The sequence below is a fragment of the Talpa occidentalis genome, unplaced genomic scaffold, assembly GCF_014898055.3.
Source record: "Talpa occidentalis isolate TD23 unplaced genomic scaffold, MPIMG_talOcc4v2.1 talOcc4.8, whole genome shotgun sequence".
NCBI classification, from domain to species: domain Eukaryota; kingdom Metazoa; phylum Chordata; class Mammalia; order Eulipotyphla; family Talpidae; genus Talpa; species Talpa occidentalis.
The window spans coordinates 29,705,507-29,728,795 of record NW_023605194.1 but is presented as its reverse complement, the minus strand read 5'-3'; the positions used below and the strand labels follow the sequence as shown (position 1 = coordinate 29,728,795).

The window sequence follows — 23,289 nt, the reverse complement described above, 5'->3', positions numbered from 1 at the left end:
AGGCTAGGCAACCCTCAACATATAAAATAATGCCATTCTCTCCTTTTCTCTGAAGCTCCCATTGGGGGGCTGTTGAGTCATTCAAGTAAAAATGCAGGGAAGAGTCCCTTCCAGGTTCTAAGAACAAACAATTTTTTTAAATTACTCCTAAAATGTTCTCCTGGGGGATATGGAGGACCCCAGAGCTCTGCCCCCACCCTCTCTGGCCCCACCCACCAATGTGTGGCCACACCCACCCCCAAGACTTGAACAGTGGTTGCTTAGCAGTGTGTGTTGTGCCACTGGCCTGGCAGGTGGCCCACCATGCCCAAGAATGCAGTGGTCATCTTACGTTATGGACCTTACAGTGCAGTAGGACTGTCCGTGGAGCACCGCACCTTCCGCCTGGAAGGCCTGTATAGTAGGTAGTCATTTCCAGAGCGCCAACCACCCAACTTCTTATGACCAGGTGCAACCCAGCCTCTGAGCATCCTTGCAGACTGTGCACTCTACATCAACCCCCTTCCTTCTTTGGACCCAGACCAAGTACCACCTTCTCCAGAAAGTCTTCCCTGAGCCTCACCATCCTCCCAAGATGATTTAACATCTTCTAGTTTTCACTGTCTCAATGGGAAAAACATGTACTATGAGGCCACTGGATGCTTCCCCGCAAATTGCTATGGGACTACAGAGGACATGAAATCAATTCTGACCCAGCAATCAGGGAAGGTCTCCTGGAGGAAGGGGCATTTGAGTTCAAGTTTGAAAAGAAGGTGGGACTTCATTGGGCAGAGAAAGTTGACTGAGAAATTTCTGTCATAAGTAGTTCACTGTTATTTGGTTATGCTTAAAATTTTATGTAGTCTTGGCTAAGGACTCTGCCTAAATAACTGACTTATTTTCTTTTCCCCTCTGATGAGTCCCAACTATCTCTCACTGAATAACCCACCATTAGTTTATGTTCACTGAATGATTAGACTGAACAGCTATAGCATGTCTTTTAAAAATAAGGTGAGGGCCTCCCCAGTGGCGCAGCGGTTGAGCGCTGGGTTGTGAAGCTGCCCACAGTCTCCGCAGCGCTGGTTCGATCCCCGGTCACCAGGTGAGGGTCCCACATGGCGCGCAGACCTCTCCTGCCGCCCGCTGCTCCCCTCAGCAGTGTACTTCGGTCCTTCTGCCTGCTCTGCTCCCCACTCTGGCTTTGGTGAATTCTCTCACCCTCCCGCGCTTCTGACTGTACCCAGTGCTTGTATAAATAAATAAATAAATCTTTAAAAAAAAAAATAAGGTGAATCAAGCTGTTGGAAAAGAATTTATATTCAAGAATTCTTTGAGTCCTCCTATTTCCGATGTCTCTACACTTTTGCAAACATTTTTCTTCTTTGCCCCAGTCCTAGCACATACAGACTCTTCCTCTCTAGCCCATTTCACAATTTCTTAGTTCAGTTACTGCTTTTTTTCTTTTTTTTTTTTTTTTTGGTACTATTTGTGGTAAAATGTATGTAACATAAAATTATTCGTATTAGCCAATTTTAAATGTATGATTTGGTCACACTAATCACATTCAAAATGTTGTGCAACCATCAACTCTACCTTTTTCAAAAAGATTCAAAAGCCCAAACAGAAATTCTGTATCCTCTAAGCAATTTCTCCTTTCCCCTCCCCCACAGCTCCTGGTAAGCTGTAGCCTACTTACTCTATGAATTTGCCCATTCTAAATATTTTATATAAGGTCAAATAATATTTGTCCTTTTGTGTCTGGCTTATTTCACTTAGCATATTTTCAAGATCCATCCATATTGTAGCATGTTTTAGTTCTTCATTCCTTTTAATGGTTGAATAATATTCCTTTGTATTTATAGGCTACATTTTGTTTATCCATTCTTCTGTTGACAAACACTTGGGGTTGTTCCACCTTTTACTTATGGGTGTGCAAGTATCTGAGACCCTCCTTTCAATTTTTGAGGGGTATATACTTAGGAGTAGAATTGTTGAATCACATGAGCTAACCACAAGCTGTGGTTACATTTTACATTCCCACCAACAATGTATGAGGGTTCCAGTTTCTCCACATTCTTGCCTACATTTGTTCTTTTCTTTTAAATGATCATCATGCTAGTATGTGTGAAATGGAATCTCATTGTGGTTTTTGTTTGTACTTCCCTAAAACTATTGATGTGGAGCCTCTTTTCACATGCTTATTGGCCATTGTGTGTCTTCTTTAGAGAAAGGTCTATTCAAGTTCTTTGCCCATTTTTTATTTTTTTAAAGATTTATTTATTTATGCATACAAGAGCTGGGGTACAGGCCAGAGATGGGGGGGGGGTGAGAGGATTCAACAGAGACAGAGTGGGGAACAGAACAGGCAGATTGACTGAAACACACTGCTGAGGGGAGCAGCAGGCAAGTCAGGAGAGGTCTGCTGCGCCATGTGTGTAGCTCCCTGGTCAGGGATCAAACTTGTGCTGCAGTGGCTGCGGACAGCCTCATAGGTTGTGTCTTAACCCCTTGCGCCACCAGTGAGGCCCTCTTTGCCCATTGTTTAATTGGATTATTCATTTTGTTGTTGAGTTAGAAGAGTTCTTTATACATTCTAAGTACTAAGTCCTTATCAGATATATGATTTGCCCTTATTTTCTCTCATTCTGTAGGTTGTATTCTCACTTCTTTTTAGTGTCCTTCGATACATGAAACTTTTTAATTTTAAGGAAGTTCAACTTTTCCATTTTCCTTCTTGTTGTTTTTGATTTATTGTTTAAGAAATCATTGCCAAATCCAAGATCATGCAGATTTGACTCTGTTTTCTTGTGTTTCATAGTTTTTCTATTTATATCTGATCCATTTTGAGTTCATTTTTATATATGGAACAAGATACAGGTCTAACTTCATTCAAATGCTCTTCATGTGGATATTTAATTTTTCCAATATCATTTGTACTGTTGAATGGCCCTGACACTCATGCCAAAAATCAGTTGACAACCAGTCTGACATTTCTTCATTCTTGATTGTATTCTATTAGTCTATATATCTGTTCCTATAATAGTACCACATTGTTTTGATTACTGTAGCTTTGAATAAAATTTGAAATCAGGAAGTGTGAGTCCTCTAACTGTTCTTTCTCAAGATTGCTGGAGTTATTCAGGTCCTTGAAATTTCCTATGAATTTTAGGATGAGTTTTTCCATTTCTCTAAAAACATACCATTGTTAGATTACTAATTTGAGATCTTCTTTTCTGCTGTAGGTGTTTACAGCAATATATTTCCCCTGAACACTGCTGTCACTGCACCCTTCAGGTTTTGCTTTGTTGTTTTTATTTTCATTTCCCTTAAGATATTTTCTAATTTCACTTACAGTTTTTTCTTTGCTCTGTTGGCTGCTTAACAGTGGCTTCTATAATTTCCACATATTTGTAATTTTTTTTTCAGATTTCCTGCTGTTATTGATTTCTAGTTTATGTCATTGTGGGCAGAAAAGATTCTTTGTAAGATTTAATTCTTTTAAAGTTTATTTAGATTTGTTTTGTGGTTTAAAATATGACCGAATCTGGAGAATGTTCTATGTGCACTTGAGAAGAATATATACTCAGCCTTTGGGTAGATGCTCATTTTGTTTATAAATAAAAGAATCCTTCTCATTTTTTATGTATTTACTCTACATTGAGGCAGTACTTTAACACTTACCCAGGTTATTTACAATTCTGCCTCAGCCTTTACTTCCTGCTTTCACTGAGCCTATAAATCAACCAGTGTGAAAGCTCAAGATCCTCCTTCATCACTTCTGAGCTTGCATCCTGTTCTGGGCATGCACTTGACTTTCTAAATTCTTCAGTCCATGTGAGCACTTCTAAATGTTCTAATTTCCCAAAGAAACTCTCTCCCCAGATTTTCCTCCCAGGCTCTGTGACGTTTATTTTATGTCCTAACAGTCCTTTGCCCAGACAGCTATGGGTTTTTCATTTGCCTTACAATGTTTTCCAGCACTACCCACGGCTTTTCCATCCTGTGTAAATTCCAAATTAGGTGAAAAAAGATAAGTGCCCGTGTCAATCCTTTAGGTAGCCCCAGACAGGTTAGAACAGACAAATGCAAGAATTTGCAAATCAGGTCTAGAGGGACAACCTCACACACTGACAAAGAGGCTGCTCTCTTCAAAAGCACCACCTAATCCAGGGAGGAGGTAGGGCAAGGGCCAATAAAGATACCATAAATCTTTCTGACCATCTCAAAATTGTCTTTTTCTCAAAGAAAAATACCGGGTTGTCTCACTCATAGTAGGAATCTAGAAAACTTAAATAAGGGACCAGGAAAAAGAATAACTATAAGAAAGAAAATATCAAAATCAACAAACAACTATGAACCAGAGATACTCTATGGGGGGTTTGGGGGTGGGGAAAGGTGGGATTGGGGTCAAAATAAGGGGGTTGTAATTGTATGGGGAATATAAAAATATAATTTAAATAAAAAAATTAAAAATTTTTTTTAAAAAATTGTATTTTTCTCATTTCAACATGCACTCGTTTGCCACCTTTGTCTATTTTCCAGTGTTCTAACAAAATTCTAACAGTTTCTGGTTGTTTTTTCAATATTTCCATGGAGTAATGGGAGTTTACAAATACTGAGGGGAAAATACTTCCCTGTAGAGTTTGTCCACAAATCATATCATCCTATTGGTCACATCTCACTGGTCATCTTGGTTAACCTCTCTCTGTCACTTGTCTCTTGCATACATTCTTGGCAGTGTTGGCAGAAAGATAGCAGATAAGAGGTTAAGCATTAAGCCTTCTGAAGTCCAATTAGTTGCCACTATTTGTGGAGCTCTGTGGCCAAAGTCAACATTGAGTTATTTCACCTTTCTAAGCCTCACTTTACTTGTTGGTAAAATGGGAGAGAAGTCCTACCTTACTGAAGTGAAGTTCCAGTGAAAATGCATGTAGAGCTGTGAACACAATACCTGCAATAGGGCCTCCCTGGAGGCGCAGTGGGTTGAGCACAGTGCTGTGAAGTTTTCTGCAGCCTCTGCAGCACGGGTTCGATCCCACATGGCAGAGCAGAACTCTCCTGCCGCCCACTGCTCCCCTCAGCAGTGTACTTCGGTCCTTCTGCCTGCTCTGTTCCCCACTCTGTCTCTGGTGAATCCTCTCACCCTCCTGAACATCTGGCCTGTACCCCGGTTCTTGTATGCATGAATAAATAAATCTTTAAAAAAAAAATACCTGCAATAGTAAATGCTCATCAAGCATTAGTTCTTGCCCCAGATTGTGCACACAGTCTTCACACCTCTCTCTCAGCCTTCCATTCTTTCTCAGAAGTCACTCTGATGTGACTATGGCAGTGCTTTGATGACAGGGATGATGCTCTGAGGATGTGTTCCTATGCCAATGTTACCTCAATAAAGGAAAAATTAGCAAACAAACAGTGATTTTTTGTCTTCATGGGCGGATCTTCCTTGAGTATCCCCATCAAAAATGTCAGCGCTTTCTTCTGCCTCCCTCTTCCTTATTCTCCTTCCCTCTTCCATTTCTTCTTGTTGCTCATCAGTGCCCAACAGAACACAGACTTCACCTACTTACCTTTTTACCTAATAATCCTTCTCTCCTATGGGCTGTAGGCTTCAGGGGAGCAGGATTCTTGTCTGTTCTGATCTATTCTATGTCCCAGTGTCAGAAACTGAGCCTGACATATCTGAAGGATAAATAAATATTATTGAGGGTTTTTTTTTAAAGAGATTTGTTTTATTTGTGTATGCATACAAGAACTGAGGTGTAAGCCAGAGGTGTCAGGGATGAGAGGATTCATCAGAGACAGAGTGGGGAGCAGAACAGGTGGATTTACTGAAACACACTGCAGAAGGGAGCAGCGGGCGAGACAGGAACGGTCTGCAGTGCCATGTGTGTAGCTCCCTGGCTGGGGATCGAACTCAGGCTGTAGTGGCTGGTGATAGCTTAATAGCGCAGATACTTAACCCCTGTGCCACTAGGGAGACCCTCAATAAGTTATTAAAAAGAACCTGCATGGAAACCAATGCTGGGAGCATAGGAGGTAGGACTTCAATGAGGCAAGGAAGACTTGGGCAGACACAGGACACTTGCAGTGTCCGCTGGGGAGTGAGAGATAGGAGAGGGCCTGGAGGCATGGAAGGCGAGCAAGATTAGCTTTTGTTTTTTCAAAAAAGAAAATAGCCAATGGGCACCAAACTGTTATCTCTAAAAACAAACCAAAAAGCAAGTTGATGAAAGACTTTTTAAAAAATTGTTCCCAAAGACAATGGATGAGAGGGTGAATGGGCACAGTAACTTAGGAGGGAGACTTGGCAGTGTCTTTAAGTTTAACCAAATACTCTGGACTCCAGCAGTTTAATTTCTCAGTCTCTACCATATATGCATTTAAAACTCTTCTGTGTCTGAGGAGGCGTGCCGATGAATGTGTTCTGTATTCATTTTTGGTGGGAGTAAAAAGTTGGAAACAACCAGGAAAAGGAAATGTTGGCTGGATTGTTGTTCATCCATCATATAAAATACAGTGAGACAGATCTGTGTGTATTGGCAGGGCTTGCACGACTGCAGCATAGTGTTATGGGAATAAAGTGTGTCCCTCAATTCCACTGTGATCCCACTTCCACTGAAAAAGACAAATGAGCGACTGGGGGGTACAACTAGGGTAATTTAAAAAAATGTGTCCTTTTCTATAATTTTTAGGGTTTTGAAAATCATGGAACTGAATTACATTTTAATCTGACAACATTTTAGAGTTTAAAATATTTTTTTTTAATCAGCAAAAGTTTGTTAAAGAAGCTAAAAAGTGTTGTGCCCAAGATCAGCAGACTCAGCGAGCATAGCCTCCAAAAACCCAAAGACAGCCAATGCAAACACAAAAGGGAGTTTATTACAGACTTGAGCCCGGGCTCAGGGCACCTACCGAGGCAGTGGCAGATATCGAGAGCCCCGAACAAAAGAAGCAGGGGTTTTTTATAGGGTTAAATCATGCCGGCAGTTACTCATTGGGTACAAGGATGCGTTCTTCAACTTGCCTGGCTAAAATTCTAAGCTGACAGGCTCGGCTGAGATGCAGCTCCAGCCTGCAGCTCCAATTACAGCAAGTTCGCCCTCATTGGTGACCAGAGGGCGAGGGTGGAGTGAGGGTGGAAACTGTCGAAACTATCTCTGGAATGCAGTCGTCATTCCCGGGACAGCAAAACCTAAAATTCTAAAATGGCAGTTACACACAAAATGACAAAGCAATAGCTAAGAATACGTATGCCTTGTTCCACAAAAAGGACCGAAGTCAGTGTGAATTTGCTGAGAGGGTGAAAAACTGACACACACTGAGGTTTGAATGGGCTGCTGCTCCCTCCCCTGAAGAAGGGCAGGTTCAGAGGCCGGGCTGGGGTTGCTGGCAGGAGGGGAAGGAGAGGTCAGACCAGGAAGCAGAGCGCAGGCAGCTCTTCCCACAGTAGGGGAGGGGAAGGAGTGTTTTGTGATGATTTTTATGAGAGAATTTTTATGGTTGAAGGAGACTTAAGTATTGCAAGATATCAGCAGGTGGTTGATTTTATAAGTTAACTTTGTGTATCCCTGAATGATAATTCCTATAATACCTGCAGCCAACATTCACGGGGGCCAGTGACAAATGTCAGGGTGTTAACAGAAGCAAAGCCGAGAGCAAATATCTGCTCCCCACTCTGTCCCACACTCCACCCATGGCTTTAGACCCAGCACTAAAATCAACACAAGCACAGAGAGGGGCATTTGCACATCCTGGTCTGTAAATTCCGCATCTGAATTCTGTGTATTCTTCGAAAATCTAGCCTTTTATCATTTCCCACAGTCCTGCTGGTGTTGGAAATATGCTTAATCTTTTCTGGAATTTACTATGTTTGAAACAATCTGAATTTTTTTCTTTCTTTATTACCCATGAATTATAATAGCTCAGCAAAAACATCTCTACTATGGCCTCAATAATGATGAAACGGAACTAATGCTTAACAAAAAACTTCTAAGTAATTTCCCGCCCATGGTCGCTCCTTACCAGCTGTACTGACGTCTGCCAAATAACAAACTAAAAGGAACTGAAGAGGATGGAAACTGACCCATCAAAAGGGAAGCTGCCCTTATTACGCTAAGACATTTTATGCCCTCCTGTCTGTAGATATGCATTAGCTGCACACATTAATAGGCACTTAATCTGTCCAAGCCAAGGCAGGGAGATGTCTGTCAGCCTACTTGCCTCAACTTCCTAGCCAGCAGTGTTTAAATCAGTCACAGATGGAGCACGCTTCCGCCAGCACAGAGAAGAAGGAGGCTTCTCCGTGTCCCTTCAGATCCCCCTTGAAGAATGAGGTGCCACTTCAAAGAGGCAGGCATTCTGTGGGTGGCCTTACAGCTTCTGGCTGATTTATGCTGGAGTTTAGCCACTGCCTTTACAAAGACTTTGTTGCATGCAGTATATTTATCTGACCTTTCTTTGAATAGACAACCCCATAGCAGCTCATCGGAAAAAGCAGGTCCTGCGTGGAGAGAGGTGGCATTTGGAGGAGCTGTAGGAATTCTGAGGCTTCTCTGGGTTTGATCCCTTAAGCTGGCACTGGCCACCCTACAACTGGGCTCAGCACATCCTGGATTGGTGAGGAAGGGACAGGTGTGCTCAGGGTAGATATACGATGTGGCTTATGGCTTTAATAAAAATCTGATTTAGGTCATTTGGGGGCCCAAAGAGGCTTTATAGGGCACAGTGCCATTATGAGCCTGTTTATTCAATGAGCTGTATCAACACTGGGTACCTTGGGGCTGGGGGATGAAGTTGTGGTCAGTGAGGGAGCACACGTTCCTGTTTCACAGCAGACAGAAGGTAAAGTGAGGAGGGATGTGCTCTCTTAAAAAGGTTTCCCTCCACCCCCATCTCCATCGGTGGATTATTTAATGGATCAAATTCTGTTTCTTAGATATACTGGGCCATGAAAGAGTGCCACTGACCTCATAAACGAACCCCAAATCAGACAATAAGTGGGGCTCAATAAGTCAGACTGGGCCCTGTGGGGAAAGGGCCTGGCAGGCTGCTGGGTATACACTTTCCGGGGTCCCCTCCTCCGGGGTCCTCTCCTCCGAGGTCCTCCTCTCTCACATGCAGTCACAGTGACCAGCCCCAGACAGAGCCTAACCCTGCTCTCTCAAACCCCAGACCTTAGAGAGTTTCTAACCAGTGGGTCTGTTCCCTTGGTGGGTATCTGGGCTGAATAAAAGACACAGCTGAGATAGAGCACGAAGGACAGGTGCTTATTTTCTTGTGACAAGGACACAGGGAAACTAGTGTTTCAAAGAAACTGTCCCTTAGAGGAGAGAGTGAGGGGAAATTATACAGGAGGGGCCCTCAGGAAGGCCTCTGTCCCGTGCTGGCGTCCTCTCCTTGTAACCTGTCTCCTGGATCATTTCTTATCTTCAGGTAGGGAGGTCAGTTGAAAACATACCTTAGGGAAAACATCAAAGTTTGTCATACACCTGATTCTTTTCTCATCTAGGTTTTATTTGTGGGCAAGAAGCTTGTGTACAGGGTGACCTGTGCCCTGTGACCTGGGCCAACAGGGAAGTTTTCTTAACACTTACTAATCCCGGTGCTCACAAGTTTGGTGGGGGGTGTTAGTAAGACAAGCTCGTGTTGTATTCAATACACAGCTAAGACCAGGACACCAAAACAGCAGTGTCTGGAGCAGGGAAATTTCTGTCAGGGGATGCATTGTGACAGCAGGGTGGGTGTGGGCTAGGTGAACTGGCAGGCCTGATCAGTGCTGAGTGCCACCTTCCCCTCTCCACCTTTGTTCCCCTGACATCTCAGGTGACTTAAGCTCCAACTCCTAGCATGCTATGAACTGGACTTCCAGAATAGGGGGCTGCTGAGAAGAAGGAAGGAGCTAGGCAGCCATATTGAATGGGAAAAAGGGTTGGAAGCCCCATAGTAGATGCCTCTCCTGATCCTTCTCTTTTCTGGCTTTAGCTCTTTGGCAGGCAACACCATCCATCTTCCTTGAGAGATTATGGCAGCCACCACCTTGCCCTTGTGGTGGATTCACCTTGGGAGTAACATTTTGAACTTTGGGTCTCTCCTCTCCCAGCCCTTTGTACCCTGCCCAACCTCTTGCTTACATTTCCTGGCAGGAGGTTCCTGGATTTGTTCTTTTGACAGCTCCGCTCATGGACCTTGGCAGCTCCCTTTGGTCTCTGCCTTGTTTGAATGAACTAACCAGGGGATGGTTGATTTCAGAATCAGGACAAGAGAAGGAAATCCTGTCCCCTACTCCCCTTCTCCTGCTCTCTATTCTTTTTGAATGCTCACTGATTAAAAATCTTCAAGTACACTAGAAATCAATTACTTCACTTTTATGCACACAGGTGGGCACAAACCCTTAGAATGGGCAGAATGGGTTTTTCCCCCTGCAATAGTTTAGGGTCCCTGGCACCCCCGGTTTTAAGGGTATCAGTTTTGGTTCCCTGCAGTTTTGCTGGTATCAATTTATTGCAAGTGGGCAAGCAAGGAGGCAGAAGGAAAAAAAATACCCATGTCTGCCTCTCCATCTACTGGAGGAAGGGATTTATATTGTTTTGGGGGAGTAGAGGTGGGGTTGAGATTGGAAAAAATACTAAAAAATGCAAATTGTCATAGAGTGAGATTGGCTGCTCCCTGCTGAATCATGGTATAATTCAAAGTTGGGTCCAGAACTGCAGCAAAACTAAACACCCCTTGTTTCTGAATACTGTCTGGGTAACCATGAACAAGACATCTTAGTTCCCTCTTCCATGGCTATTTTTGGGTCCCAGCAATGACAGGTCACCTGAAGGACAGCAACGCTCTTCCGAGTCTGTGCTCTGTGACACAAGTTGTCCACTTCTAAGAATGTGGTTTTTTCCCCTCATTTAAAATGGGTAAGGGGGGCCTCCCTGGTGGCGCAGTGGTTGAGCGCTGGGTTGCGAAGCTGCTCGCAGCCTCTGCAGCACCGGTTCAATCCCCGGCAGCTTCCCAGCTACCGGAGGAGGGTCCCACATGGTGTGCAGACCTCTCCTGCCGCCCGCTGCTCCCCTCAGCAGTGTACTTTGGTCCTTCTGCCTGCTCTGCTCCCTGCTCTGGCTCTGGTGAATTCTCTCACCCTCCTGCGCTTCTGACTGTACCCAGTGCTTGTATAAATAAATAAAAATAAATCTTTAAAAAATAAATAAATAAATAAATAAATAAATAAATAAATAAAATGGGTAAGGGTGTTTTTGTCCCACTGTTTGAAAGTCTACTTTGCTATTCTTTCAAGATAAGCAGGAACAGGCAAAGACCACCACAACCACCATGGACTCAACACCAGCCCCCAGAGGTGGGGTGTAAGGTGAGGGTGGACAAGTTGTTTTGTACCTGATCTCCTCTTTTCAAATTGAAGGGCATATGCTAGGAGTATCTTCAGACAATGTAAAGCCAAGATTGAGGAGGCCATATTGCCTTTGTGGGGTGAGAATCCCCAAAAAGTTCAGATAGGCTTGCTTTTTTTTTTTTTTTTTTAAAGATTTATTTATTTATACAAGCACTGGGTACAGTCAGAAGCACGGGAGGGTGAGAGAATTCACCAGAGCCAGAGCAGGAAGCAGAGCAGGCAGAAGGACCGAAGTACACTGCTGAGGGGCGGAGCGGGCAGCAGGAGAGGTCTGCGCGCCATGTGGGACCCTCCTCTGGTGGCCGGGGAGCAGCCGGGGATTGAACCGGCTCTGCAGAGGCTGCTGGCAGCTTTGCAACCCAGCGCTCAACCGCTGCGCCATCGGGGAGGCCCTAGATAGGCTTTTTTCAATAGGCCCAGAATAGGTCTCTTATCACTGTGTGGGAACCAGAGGTCGGAGCTCCATGACCCTTTGTTGGGGGCGGGAGGGTGGTGGTGGAAGTCTGCCATTACTTACAAGATGCACGTTGTTTGGGGTTGAGAGCAGTGGGGCCCTGAAGGTTGGGAGAAGGTATTTTTCTTGCTTATGTCCTTTACACTTCCTAAATTGAAGAAGAAAACATCACAACTTAAGTTTCTGGCTCATTTCCTAATTGTAAAAGCAATCTCTGTTCCCCTTTTTATAATCTAGAGGAATGATAAATTTTCATGCAATTCTAGGCTTCTCCATAAACATGTTCTATTGAAGAATCTCATCCTTACTTTTAGACTAAGGATGAGGTCATCCTCTCCTTGTAAGTCATGTGAAATCTCCCCCCTCCCTCTCCCCCCTCTGTCCTTGTCATCCCAGCTCCCAAATACAGGATGAATATTCCTGGTCTGCTCCATTATTCTTCATAATTTACAACTATGTAAACTCTCCACATATGTTATTAAACTGATTATTTTTCCTTTGCTACGCTGTCTGATGATTTTTGAACACTCATCCAGCTCAAGAAGAACTCAGAGGGGGGGCCTCCCTGGTGGCACAAAGGTTTGGGGCAAACCTATGAAGCTATCCGCAGCCACTGCAGCGCTAGTTCGATCCCCTGCCAGGGAGCTAACCTACATGGCGTAGCAAACCTCTCCTGACTCGCCCACTGCTCCCCTCAGCAGTGTATTTCAGTCAATCTGCCTGTTCTGTTCCCCACTCTGTCTCTGGTGAATCCTCTCATCCCCAACACCTCTGGTCTGTACCCCAGTTCTTGTATGCATAAATAAATAAATCTTAAAAAAAAAAAAAAAAGAACCCAGAGGGGTATGGGATGCTCTTGTGCCCCAGCACCTCCTACCTATCCACTTGTAACTTTGACTTCCCTTGTTGCACCTCCCTCTTGCTCGGGGGAGGGGGGGGGAGTATGTGATCCCCTGAAATCTTTGCCTAGAGACTGCATTTATGCTACTTAGGTGACTCCCTGGCCATTCTAAGGCAGCGGGACTACTTCATTTAAACAAGTCCAAACTGAGTACTTTTTCTCCAAAAAAAATTTAAGAACAAGACAATCAAAAAGGATACAATAATATAAATATGCCAAAGACTCGGATGTTATGTAAAGAGAGGTGTTAGCTGACGCCAGGTCAATTAGGGGCCACCACTGGGTGCCCAAGGAGCGCTTATCTAGTTAATGGAGATGCTCACTGAGTTGCTTTCTGAAGTTCCTATCAAGAAATGAAATTAAAATCACGCAATTAAAATGTTCACAGTTGGGGCTGGATGTTCTTGAGCTGATTGAGAGATGAAGAAGTGGACACACCACCATTTTGAAACAGCAATTGTCTCGGTAATTAAGTGTAATTAACTGACATAACTGTCTGCTTTTCCCCATATAAGACTGATTGAAATTCTAAGACTTTGAAAAACATTACCCCCTCTGACTTTTTGTTCCATCCTAACCAAAATTCTCACTGACATTTGAAGACTGCCAAAGGCGGTGATTTAGCACACCAATTCTAACACCAGTCTTACAAGATAAACAGATCAAGAAAATTGGAGAGAAATATGTTGGAGAATAAGGAGCTCCAGGCTGTCAATGTCCATCACTTCTCCTAAACCCATAAACTCTTGCATTTCCACAATAGAGAATAAATCTAGCAATATTTCTGAGAGTGATTTCTACAGAAGGAGCTATTAAATTGATAACCAAAATGCAGATTCCAAAGGTGAAAATAAAAGTACGTTGTTTTTTAAAACACCTTTTTCTGATTATTATAAAAAATCTGGAAAATGCTGGAAGAATAAAGAGAAAGTTTCTCATAATCTCACCACAAAGATGTAACCAGTAGATGTTTTCTTCTTTTTTCTTATTATATATACATATTTCAATTAATATTGAATACACTTTAAAACATATTTTTATGTACCCTGATTTTTTGCTAATCTTACAAATATTTTTCTTACTATTAAAGGATTCATAAACATCTTTGAAATGTCCAAATAAAATCTCATCAGATGGCCCATCACCATTTACTTGACCACCCTCTTATTATTGGGCATGCAAATTATTCACAGTATTTTGCTATTATAATACTGCAGAAAAGAACAATTTGTTGCAAATATTGGCCTTTGTTTCTGATTTTTTTCCTTAAGAAAAGTTCTTATAAGTGCAATTTTCTCAACAAAAGATTATTTTACTCTATTTTTTGAGACTTTTGAAGTTCTTGGTATGTTCTAGCAAATTGTGCCACAGAAAGATGGTCAATTTACATTTCCATCAAGGTAAGAAGTTACCTATTCCCTACACAATCTCCAACTTCGAGTATCACCTTTATAAGAAAAGTTCAAAAACTCTTTGTAGAGAAAGCTCATATGACAGGTTATATAGGTCTGGGGCAAATTGCAATCCAATTCAGAATTGCTCTGATATCCAGCTGTGCTTCCCAGCAAAGGTGAGGTCACATTGGGGCACCACCAGTTAGGTGTCCCCTGGGGGGTAGAGTTACAGCCTTGAGCAACTGGAGAGCTGACAAGCTGCTGTCATTTATGAGGACATCTGCATATCGGGTTAATCTGGATTCTGTCCCTATGTCATTCCCATTTCATTCTCCCTCTTTTCTAGCTGTCTTGACAGAAGATGGACACCAAGTTATCCTAGAGAAGGTAGAAGACTGGAATGTGGTAGAACTCATGGTGAATGAAGAAATTGTCTTCCGGTGCAACATCAAAGACTTAGAGTTTGGTAAGCCCTCCAGCACCCCTTCCAAGCAGTGATTTGCCCTCTCCAAGAGTCCTTCTTGTTCAAGTTTGAGTTGAGATCCTTTCTGACTCTTAAATTCCTACTCAAAGCCCTGTGTTCTATGTCACATGGATGAACTCTTCTTACACGACACACAGGAAAGGGCTTGGTGCTCTGGTTTTTTTCTTAGAACACTGGAAACAGAAGAGAGACAGAAGGAAAATGAAGTTTTAGCTCTAGACAGCAAAGCAATATGAAAGGAATTTAGGAATAATAGATTACTTTGTTTAGGGGGATCGGGGAGGGTTCTTGCATTGAAAAATGTATGTTTTCTTATTTGCCTTCAAAACATTTTCTATTATTCAAAAGTTGTAAAAAAAAAAAAAAAAGCCAGTTTTGATTAGTCTAGGTTTGACTAAGACAGCGGATATACCAGCAGTGCATGGCGTTATCAACAATGCTTGAAGGATTTCTTTGCCCTGACAAGCTCCTGGCCTGGAGCTAGTTAACAACTTACATGTCATGACCTTTGAAAATGTTCTCCTAGTGAAGATGGATGTATGTCTTCTATGATATCAAAGTGTTTATAAAGCTGGCCAAACAAAAATGTTTTCTATTTCCCTAGGAGGCGATGGTAAACTAGACCCGCTGTGCAAAAAGGCCAGGCAAGCTGTGCTAAAAGCCTACTGAGCTTCTCAGAACATGTATCTCAAGTCCATGGAGCAGCAGCTGCCCCTGGCCATTCTGTGATGCAAACAACAATGGCGATTTCCGGCCATGCACACCAGGCTCCACCCATCTGGACAAGGCAAGGCTGGCCTGTCCTTCAGCCTATAGGGCACAGGGTTTCTCACCTGGCTGCAAAATTAACAAAACCACATCATTTGCAGCATTTCTCCATCTCAATCCATAGGGAGAACCCTCCAATATCATGTATATATTGAGCTGAAGGGAATAATAAAATGCAATCCAATAACAAAGCACGATCCCTTACTAATAATGCACAGTTGCCAGAAGCATCTGAGATTCCATTCTATAGAGAGTAAAGAGCTAAGAACAGGTCAAATTAAAGATTGGGAGGGAAGGGTTGGGGGTTGGGGGGAGGAAGAGAAGTAGCCTTTGAAATCCTAAACCAAAAGTTAATGTCAGTATTCGGAAACCAGGCTATCCCTACAGATGTATTTCTTGTTCCCAATGGAAAAAATACATGCTAAAATATAATTACCTCGTCATATCTTCAATTATTCTCCTTCAAAACAAGAAAAGTATCTGCCTTCTTTGGCTTTAGTCATTCTAACAGACTGTTGTGAGAGAGCATGTGAGAGACCCCAGCAGAAGGGTAAAGAGGCTTCCCTGTCTCTCTGGAGGAAAACACAGCCCCGTGGAGTTAGGAAAAGCATTCAGTTGTGGCCAGTGTAAAAACTCAGCTATGTCAAAATCATCTTTTTACTTTCAGGCTCTATTCACCAAACTGTGATATATATTCTTAGTCATAGAGTAAAGCAGAGAGAAGTAGATACTGATCTAATGACGTAAAACATGAGGTCATGGTTAGAACACATCACTCTGTTCAGAAGAAAGATGGATTCCTTCACAGAAGACTGTGGAACCCTGGGCTCCGTGCTGAAAGAGACGGGCTTTCAGAGCCTCTACAGGTTACCAGCTGGCTCTGAGCATACACCCCTTCGGGGCCAGGTGCTTCCCTGCACCTGGGGAGCAATCCTTTCCATTGCTCCCAACAGCCTCAAACCCAGCACTTCAAAGGCATCTGGGACTCAAAACCACTTGTACAAGTTCTTTCTTGCATGTATGAAATAAGGAATATAATTTCCATTTTCAGCCCAAGCTTCACTTATCAGATTTTGCCAGAGATTACAAATCACTTATAACTCTGGAAATATTTGATCACCCTTAGTGAGAATCTGAAGCAAAAAAAAATTTCTCCCTCCTGGTGTCTGTTTCTGTTTTCATAAGTATTTAGTAGCCCTAGATTTAGTCCCTTTCTCTCAAAGTCTGGTCTCAGGTATAGATGTGGCTTTTTTTTCATACAAATATTTTACTACAAGATAAATACATTTTTATTAAAGTAAAATGGAAAAATACAATAAAGTATAAATGTGATGACATTCTGGTCTATTTCTATTCTGGCTACTACTATTGATGTCTGGATATGCATCAAGAGATAGGCATATCAAAATTGACTTCACCAATTAGAAGTCACATTGCATGCTGTAAGGGCAGGACTGGATACAGTGCAGGTTTTCTGATCCCATGCAGACCGGGTAAAGGAGGAGTCAGAGTCCTCAGTAGTTTTGCAGGTTTTTTATTTGGGGTTCACCAGGCATATGGCAGGCAGGGGTGCTGGCTGGGGGGCTGGGAGGCTGGCAGGCCTCCCAGCCCCCAGCAAGTCCTCACTCTATCTGGGCTTTCTAGCGTTCGTTCTGCTGCTTCTCGGCTTCGGCTGCGGCGGCTGCTGCTGCTGGTGCTGGTGCTGCTGGCGTCCCCCCGTGACGCCGCCCTTAAAAGCACAGTCTTAGCTCAGCTGAATCCCATCTACCTATGCCCACACCCTATTCCAGGTGCCCACCATCAGGCATGCATTCAGGACAAGGATCCATCATCTATCCTGATGGCGGAAGGGCAGAAAAGCCTGATATTTTCTTTACCCTACACATGCCCAGTTACACCCTTTAACTTAACATTTTATGCTGCGTACCTTCCCTTTCAACTTAAATTTTACTGTCCAAGGACTCTTCTCTTGAGTCAAGAATTTTTTTCTTCCGTGAATAGTGATTCCCACTTCATTGCCAAGACATTTTCTGCTGAGAAATGAAATCACAAGTGTAAGGGCAGGACAGGCCACTGAGCAGGTTTTCTGATCCAGCAGACCGGGTAAAGGAGGAAAGAATCCTGGAGCCCTCAGTGGCTTTTCAGACTTTTATTGGAATTTACCAGGCACACAGCAGGCAGGGATGCTGGGGGGCCAGGAGGCTGGCAGGCCTCCCAGCCCCCAGCAAGTCTTCACTCTGGGCTCTCCGGCCTTCTCTTATGTTCTCTCTGCTTCTCTCGTGGTTCTGCTTCTGTTTCTCTGCTTCTACTGCTTCTCTTCTGCTGGCGTCCCCATGACGCCACCCTTAAAAACCCCAGTCTTAGCCCAGGTGAATCCCATCTACCTATGCCCACACCCTATTCCAGGTGCCAGCCATCAGGCATGCATTCAGGACTGCAGGGTTCTGTCATCTATCCTGATGGCGGGAGGGCAGAAAAGCTTGATACTTTTTTTTTTTAATAAATTTTATTTTTATATTCCCCATACAATTGCAACCCCCCCCATTCTGACCCCAATCCCTCCCCTCCCCTCCCGCCCCCACCCCCCAAAAAGTGTCTCTGGTTCATAGTTTTTTGTTGATTTTGATTTTCGCTTTCTTATAGTTATTCATACTTTTTACCTACCGCAGGCTTTCCCATCTGCATTAGGGGGAATAACTTCAGCTCCAAGGGCTGTGGAATCTCAGCTCCACAATGCGCCCCCCCTCCCCGCCCCCGACAAAATTGAACCCTCTTGCTCTCCTCTGAAACACTCCAGCCCATATTTGAGTGCTCAGAGCAACCTCCCACTATGTAGGACCTCTCTCCTACCTTCCATAACCAGAGTGGAAGAAGGGCAGGTAAGATGAGATTTCACGAGTCTAAGAAAAGCTGAAATGCATAAAGTTTCTGGGAACTAACTGTGCCCACAGCGCTGTGTTCAGGTTTAGATCAGAGTTAAATGAGGAATGAATCAGTCTGACGAGGGAAAAAATCACAGGGTTACCTCTGGGTAAGTGGATGGGATGGATGAGGCAGAAGGACTGCAGGACTATCATTTCTTCTTCGTGTCTGAGTGATACAGTTAACAAGTTTGTCTTTCCCCCATTTCTTGCAGTTTCTCCTTATTTAGCATTAACAAGATGAATAGTTTTTCTTTCCCCATGTGTTGCAGCTTCCCTCTCCCCTTAATGAAAACAAGCTGGTGATCACCCGTCTCGGGCATTCAGTGACCTGAGTGTGGGTATTTGGGGAATGGGAGAGCTTTTCAAATAATGCTAAAAATAAAACCAAGAATTTGACATAGAAGTCATCTGTCTACTGACTGGCCCTTCTCTGTCAGTGATTAAGGAGAGCCTTCTCTTTGGAAACGCAGTAACATCTTGTTATAGGACAGCCCCGATATTGAACGGGTTGCCTGGCTGTGGGTCCTCACCAGCGCGCTTAGAAGGGACTTATTAATACTCCACTACAGGCACACACAGAAGGTTAATGAAAGGTTTATTTACAAGGGAAAAGGAAATAAGGAAAATGTACAACTCAGGGAGAAAATAGGGAAATAAAGTCTTTAATGCGTCCTACCCGATCCGCCGACCTGGAAACCCAAAGTCACTCTCAGAGCTGGCCAGACGCTGCTAGCTGGTGGAGAGCCAAAATGGGGCACCCCCCCCCCCACCCCGCCAAAGCCCACGTGTCTGGCTTTATACCCACCTGGCTGCTTAACCCCACCCTCAGGTCCCAGCCACCTTCCCTTTGGTGGTGATGGGATTTGGAGTTCCCAGTGTCTTTGGCTTTGGCCTGGGGTGGGGGTGGAGTCCACAAAGCCTGTATGGAATTAGCTTTAGGACATCCTTTTCCCCCTAACAATCTCAGTCTAAAGAAATAGATGTGCCTTGATCCTTCTTTTGTCTCCTTTCTTAAGTCTTCTGGAAGGTACTTCCCTCTGCAGGTAAATCGGAAGTGTGCCTTGCTCAGGATTGAGGGCAAAATGCTCCTGTCTTCAACAAGTTAGGATTCAAGGGCCTCTTTTCTTTTAATTGAAGTAGCATTGGTTTAAATACTGTATGTGATTCAAATCACATGTTAAGCTTCATGAGCCGTCAAATCAATCTCATTGTTTTGGGAACATGTGAAGAAACTGTCTTTTTAGAATAAAATTACAAGCCTAACTCTGTCTTATTGGTTTTTAATGAAATTTGGAATCTAAGTGTAGGGGCAGTGTAGGGTCAGGAACGGACCACAGTGCAGGTTTTCTGATCCAGCAGACCGGGTAAAGGAGGAGTCAGAGTCCTTAGTGGGTTTTTTGCAGGTCTTTTATTGGGGTTCACCAGGCATATGGCAGGCAGGGGTGCTGGCTGGGGGGCTGGGAGGCTGGCAGGCCTCCCAGCCCCCAGCAAGTCTTCACTCTATCTGGGCTCTCGGTGTTCTCTGCTTCTGCTACTTCTTTCTCGGCTTCTCTTTTGGCTTCTGCTGGCGTCCCCATGACACCACCCTTAAAAGCCCAGTCTCAGCCCAGGTGAATCCCATCCACCTATGCCCACACCCTACTCCAGGTGCCCGCCATCAGGCATGCATTCAGGACCGCAAGGATCCATCAGCTATCCTGATGTCAGGAGGGCAGAAAAGCCTGACATTTTTCCTTACCCTACAGGCAGGAATGACACAGGGCAGGTTTTCTAATCCAGCGGACCAGGTCAAGGAGGAGTCCTGGAGCCCTCAGTGTCTTTTCAGGCTTTTATTGGGATTTACCGGGTACATGGCAGGTAGGGGTGCTGGGGGGCCGAGAGGCTGGCAGGCCTCCCAGCCCCCAGCAAGTCTTCACTCTGGGTTCTCCGGCCTTCTCTCAGGTTCTCTCTGCTCTTCTCATTGCTCTACTTCTCTCTCGGCTTCTCTGTTCCTGCTGCTTCTCTTCTCTCGGCTTCTGGTGTCCCCGTGACACTGCCCGTAAAAGCCCAGTCTTAGCCCCAGTGAATCCCATCTACCTATGCCCACACCCTACCCCAGGTGCCCACCATCAGGCAACGCATTCGGGACCACAGGGTTCAGTCATCTATCCTAATGGCGGGAGGACAGAAAAACCTGATACTTTTACATTACCCTACACTTTTTTTTTAAATCTAATTTAAAATTTTTTGAAAAATGACACCTCCTTGGGCCTGCTGCCTGGGGCCTGCTGGCTGTACCTGCTCTTGGTGGGTTCACCCTTAAGAACCCAGACAAACTGCTTGGGAAAGCCCACACATAGCAGAACTGGATTAAAAAAGCAATTTGGGCCTCCCTGGTGGTGCATAGCATTAAGTCTCAGCACTATGAAGCTATCAGCAGGCCCTGTAGCTCAAGTTTGATCCCCAGCCAGGGAATTGACCCACATGGCACAGCAGACCTCTCATGTCTCACCCTCTGCTCCCCTCAGCAGCATATTTCAGTATATCTATAACTGGGTCCCCAGGAAAGGAGGAGTTTCCAGGTTTCCTGCCCCACCCAAAAGGAGGGTGGAGCTGAGCAGAGAGAAGAAGCTGCAGAGGAGACTGAGAAGGAAGGAAGCAGGATGGAGAGCCAGGAAGAGACCTGGAGGAGGCACATGGAATGGAGAGATGTGAAGAAACTGCGCTTGTCTTTTGGTCGTGGACTGGGTGACACAGATGTGGGTGAGACCCATGGGGAGGTGACAATGGCAGCTTTTATCTTGATTTTGATTTTGCTCTTTTCCTTCTGGGCTTGTCTGGTTTTTTCTGACCCTTTTCTGTGGGTCCCCACTGGAAGAGGCTTTGGACTTGTGGCAGGTTTTGAGGCCTTGCTCTGGGCCAATCCCATTTGGATGGAGTTTTACCCACAAGGGGACGGGTAAACTAGATTCTTTGCCTTACCTGTATTGTTTCCTAGTTTTATTAAAGTTCCTTTTCATTAAAGTCTCCTATGTTTTGTGTTGATGCGGCGGATGGCAGAACCCATTTAGAAAAGGAAGGTTTGCGGGGTTTGGGCTGCCCCTCTCCCTGCCCTGTAACAGATCCATCTGTTCTGGTCCCCATTCTATCTCTGGTGAATCTTCTCATGCACCGCACCTCTGGCCTACCCCCTGCTCTTGTATGCAAAAATAAATAAAATAAATCTTTTTAAAAAAGTGCAGTTCCAAGGCAGGCTGCTGGGACATTTGAACAGTGACGAGAGGGAGAGGCTCCCAAAACCCCCTCGGGAGAACTCAATTCCCGACAAAGTAACGCTGGGATCTGATACTTCGACATTTGTCCCCAGCTAATAGGCTTTGCAGTGAGAGCTGCTCAGGTAACAATATACACTGTGCTGGTGCCAGGCTTGCAGGAGAAACTCACTGTTGGCCAAATCCAGATGAAAGAAAAACAAAACAAAAAAATGATAAAACACTAGCCCCAGTTACTATCATGGAGACATTTCCTTCCCAAATTGCTTAAACATTTCATGGAAAAGAGTATAATTCTGGTTATTTGACTAGTGGTGTAATCAGATGCTCCATTCCTGGCTGTGAGCTGATGTTGACTCAGGAGGGGAGACCTGAATTCTCCTTCCTGTGGGCCAGAAGTCACCTGTCCCTTCCCCCCCACCACAACGCCCAAGACCACAGAGTCGGTCAGCTCAACCTCAGTGGCACTAAGCTGGTAAAAGGAAAAGCAGGGCAAACTGCAAGACTGCCCATGGCCACTGGCCTCCATGGCTGGGAGGGAGACCAGGGACCAGGAATACTGGGAGGAGGGACAACCTTGGCAAGCAATCGCCCAAATGCAGCTCAACTCCAGTGACACTGCAGCAGTGCAGGAGGATCTTTTGAATGTTTCTAAAATGAGCCAGAAATCTGCACTTCTATTTGAAATGTTTGGTTTTAAAGTGTGAGCTAAATTTTTTTTAAAAAAAGCTGGTTAGCAGTATGATCATCTCTTCCTGTTTGCCTGTGGCCACTTCATTTTACACCTTTGGTCTAGATGTAATTATCACACACTTGATGGGCCAGCCTCCCCCTGAGGCCTATAGCCCGCCTGTCTACCAAAATATGTGTTCAGGACTCTTTGTTCTAGTGATGCCACATGACCCAAACATTTGGTTATGCAAATGAAAAGCAAAGATTCTGTTTGCAGATCTTTAGAATGAAAGCATTTGAGAAGATGAGCCCCTAAAAAGACTTATTGTTCTCCATGATTTCAAGAGGGTCCAGTTACAGGCAAAGCTGCCCCTCCCAGGTCACATTTCCTGCCGGGAAATGCCCCTTCTCCAAATGAGGTGTTGGACTACATTTGCCTGCAGTCTTTTTGAAAATGTGTGTTCCTGTTTGAATGCCTGTTCAGGAGAAGTCAAAAGCTGAAACCCAAAAGACAAAGGAAGAATGGTAAGTCCCAACCCCCATTTCAGATCACAGTAACAAATTGGGTGAAGCCCAGTCCAGCTGGTATCACTGATGCCCTCACTAGATAATATTTAAGACCACTTCTGACTCTTCAAGGGATGCACTGATATTGCCATCCTCTGACCACGGTACCTGGGCCGTATTCCCATGCTCAGATTTAACAAGTCTGGGATGGGCCCAAGAATCTGCATTTTAACAATCTGTTCAGCTGATTCCAATGCATGTAAGCCATTTGCACTTGGAGAAAAAAAAAGGCATTAGGTTGTTAGGGCAAGACCATATCCCTCCAGGGAGAGATGGGGATTCCTCCATGAAGGAACTGGAGTTGCCCTTAAAGGATCTGTCCTCCTAGAAGGGCCACCCTCCCTTAAGTGGGCGTGCAAACTGGTCCAACTGTTATAGGACAGGGAGAGGGGCAGCCCAAACCCCACAAACCTGCCTATTCTAAATGGGTTCTGCAATCCGCCGCATCAACACAAAACATATGAGACTTTAAGGGGAAGGAACTTTAATAAAAC

At 44.4% G+C, this 23,289-nt stretch overlaps 1 protein-coding gene across 1 annotated transcript; it reads left to right on the top strand.

Annotated features, from left to right (window-relative positions):
• The first annotated feature begins 287 nt into the window (after positions 1-287).
• Positions 288-15,560, top strand: CUNH10orf53 (chromosome unknown C10orf53 homolog). Its single transcript, XM_037496810.2, has 3 exons — positions 288-400; positions 14,476-14,595; positions 15,218-15,560. The coding sequence occupies exons 1-3, from the start codon at positions 304-306 to the stop codon at positions 15,280-15,282; spliced, it is 282 nt and encodes a 93-aa protein (XP_037352707.1). The 5' UTR covers positions 288-303; the 3' UTR covers positions 15,283-15,560.
• Positions 15,561-23,289: the final 7,729 nt, after the last annotated feature.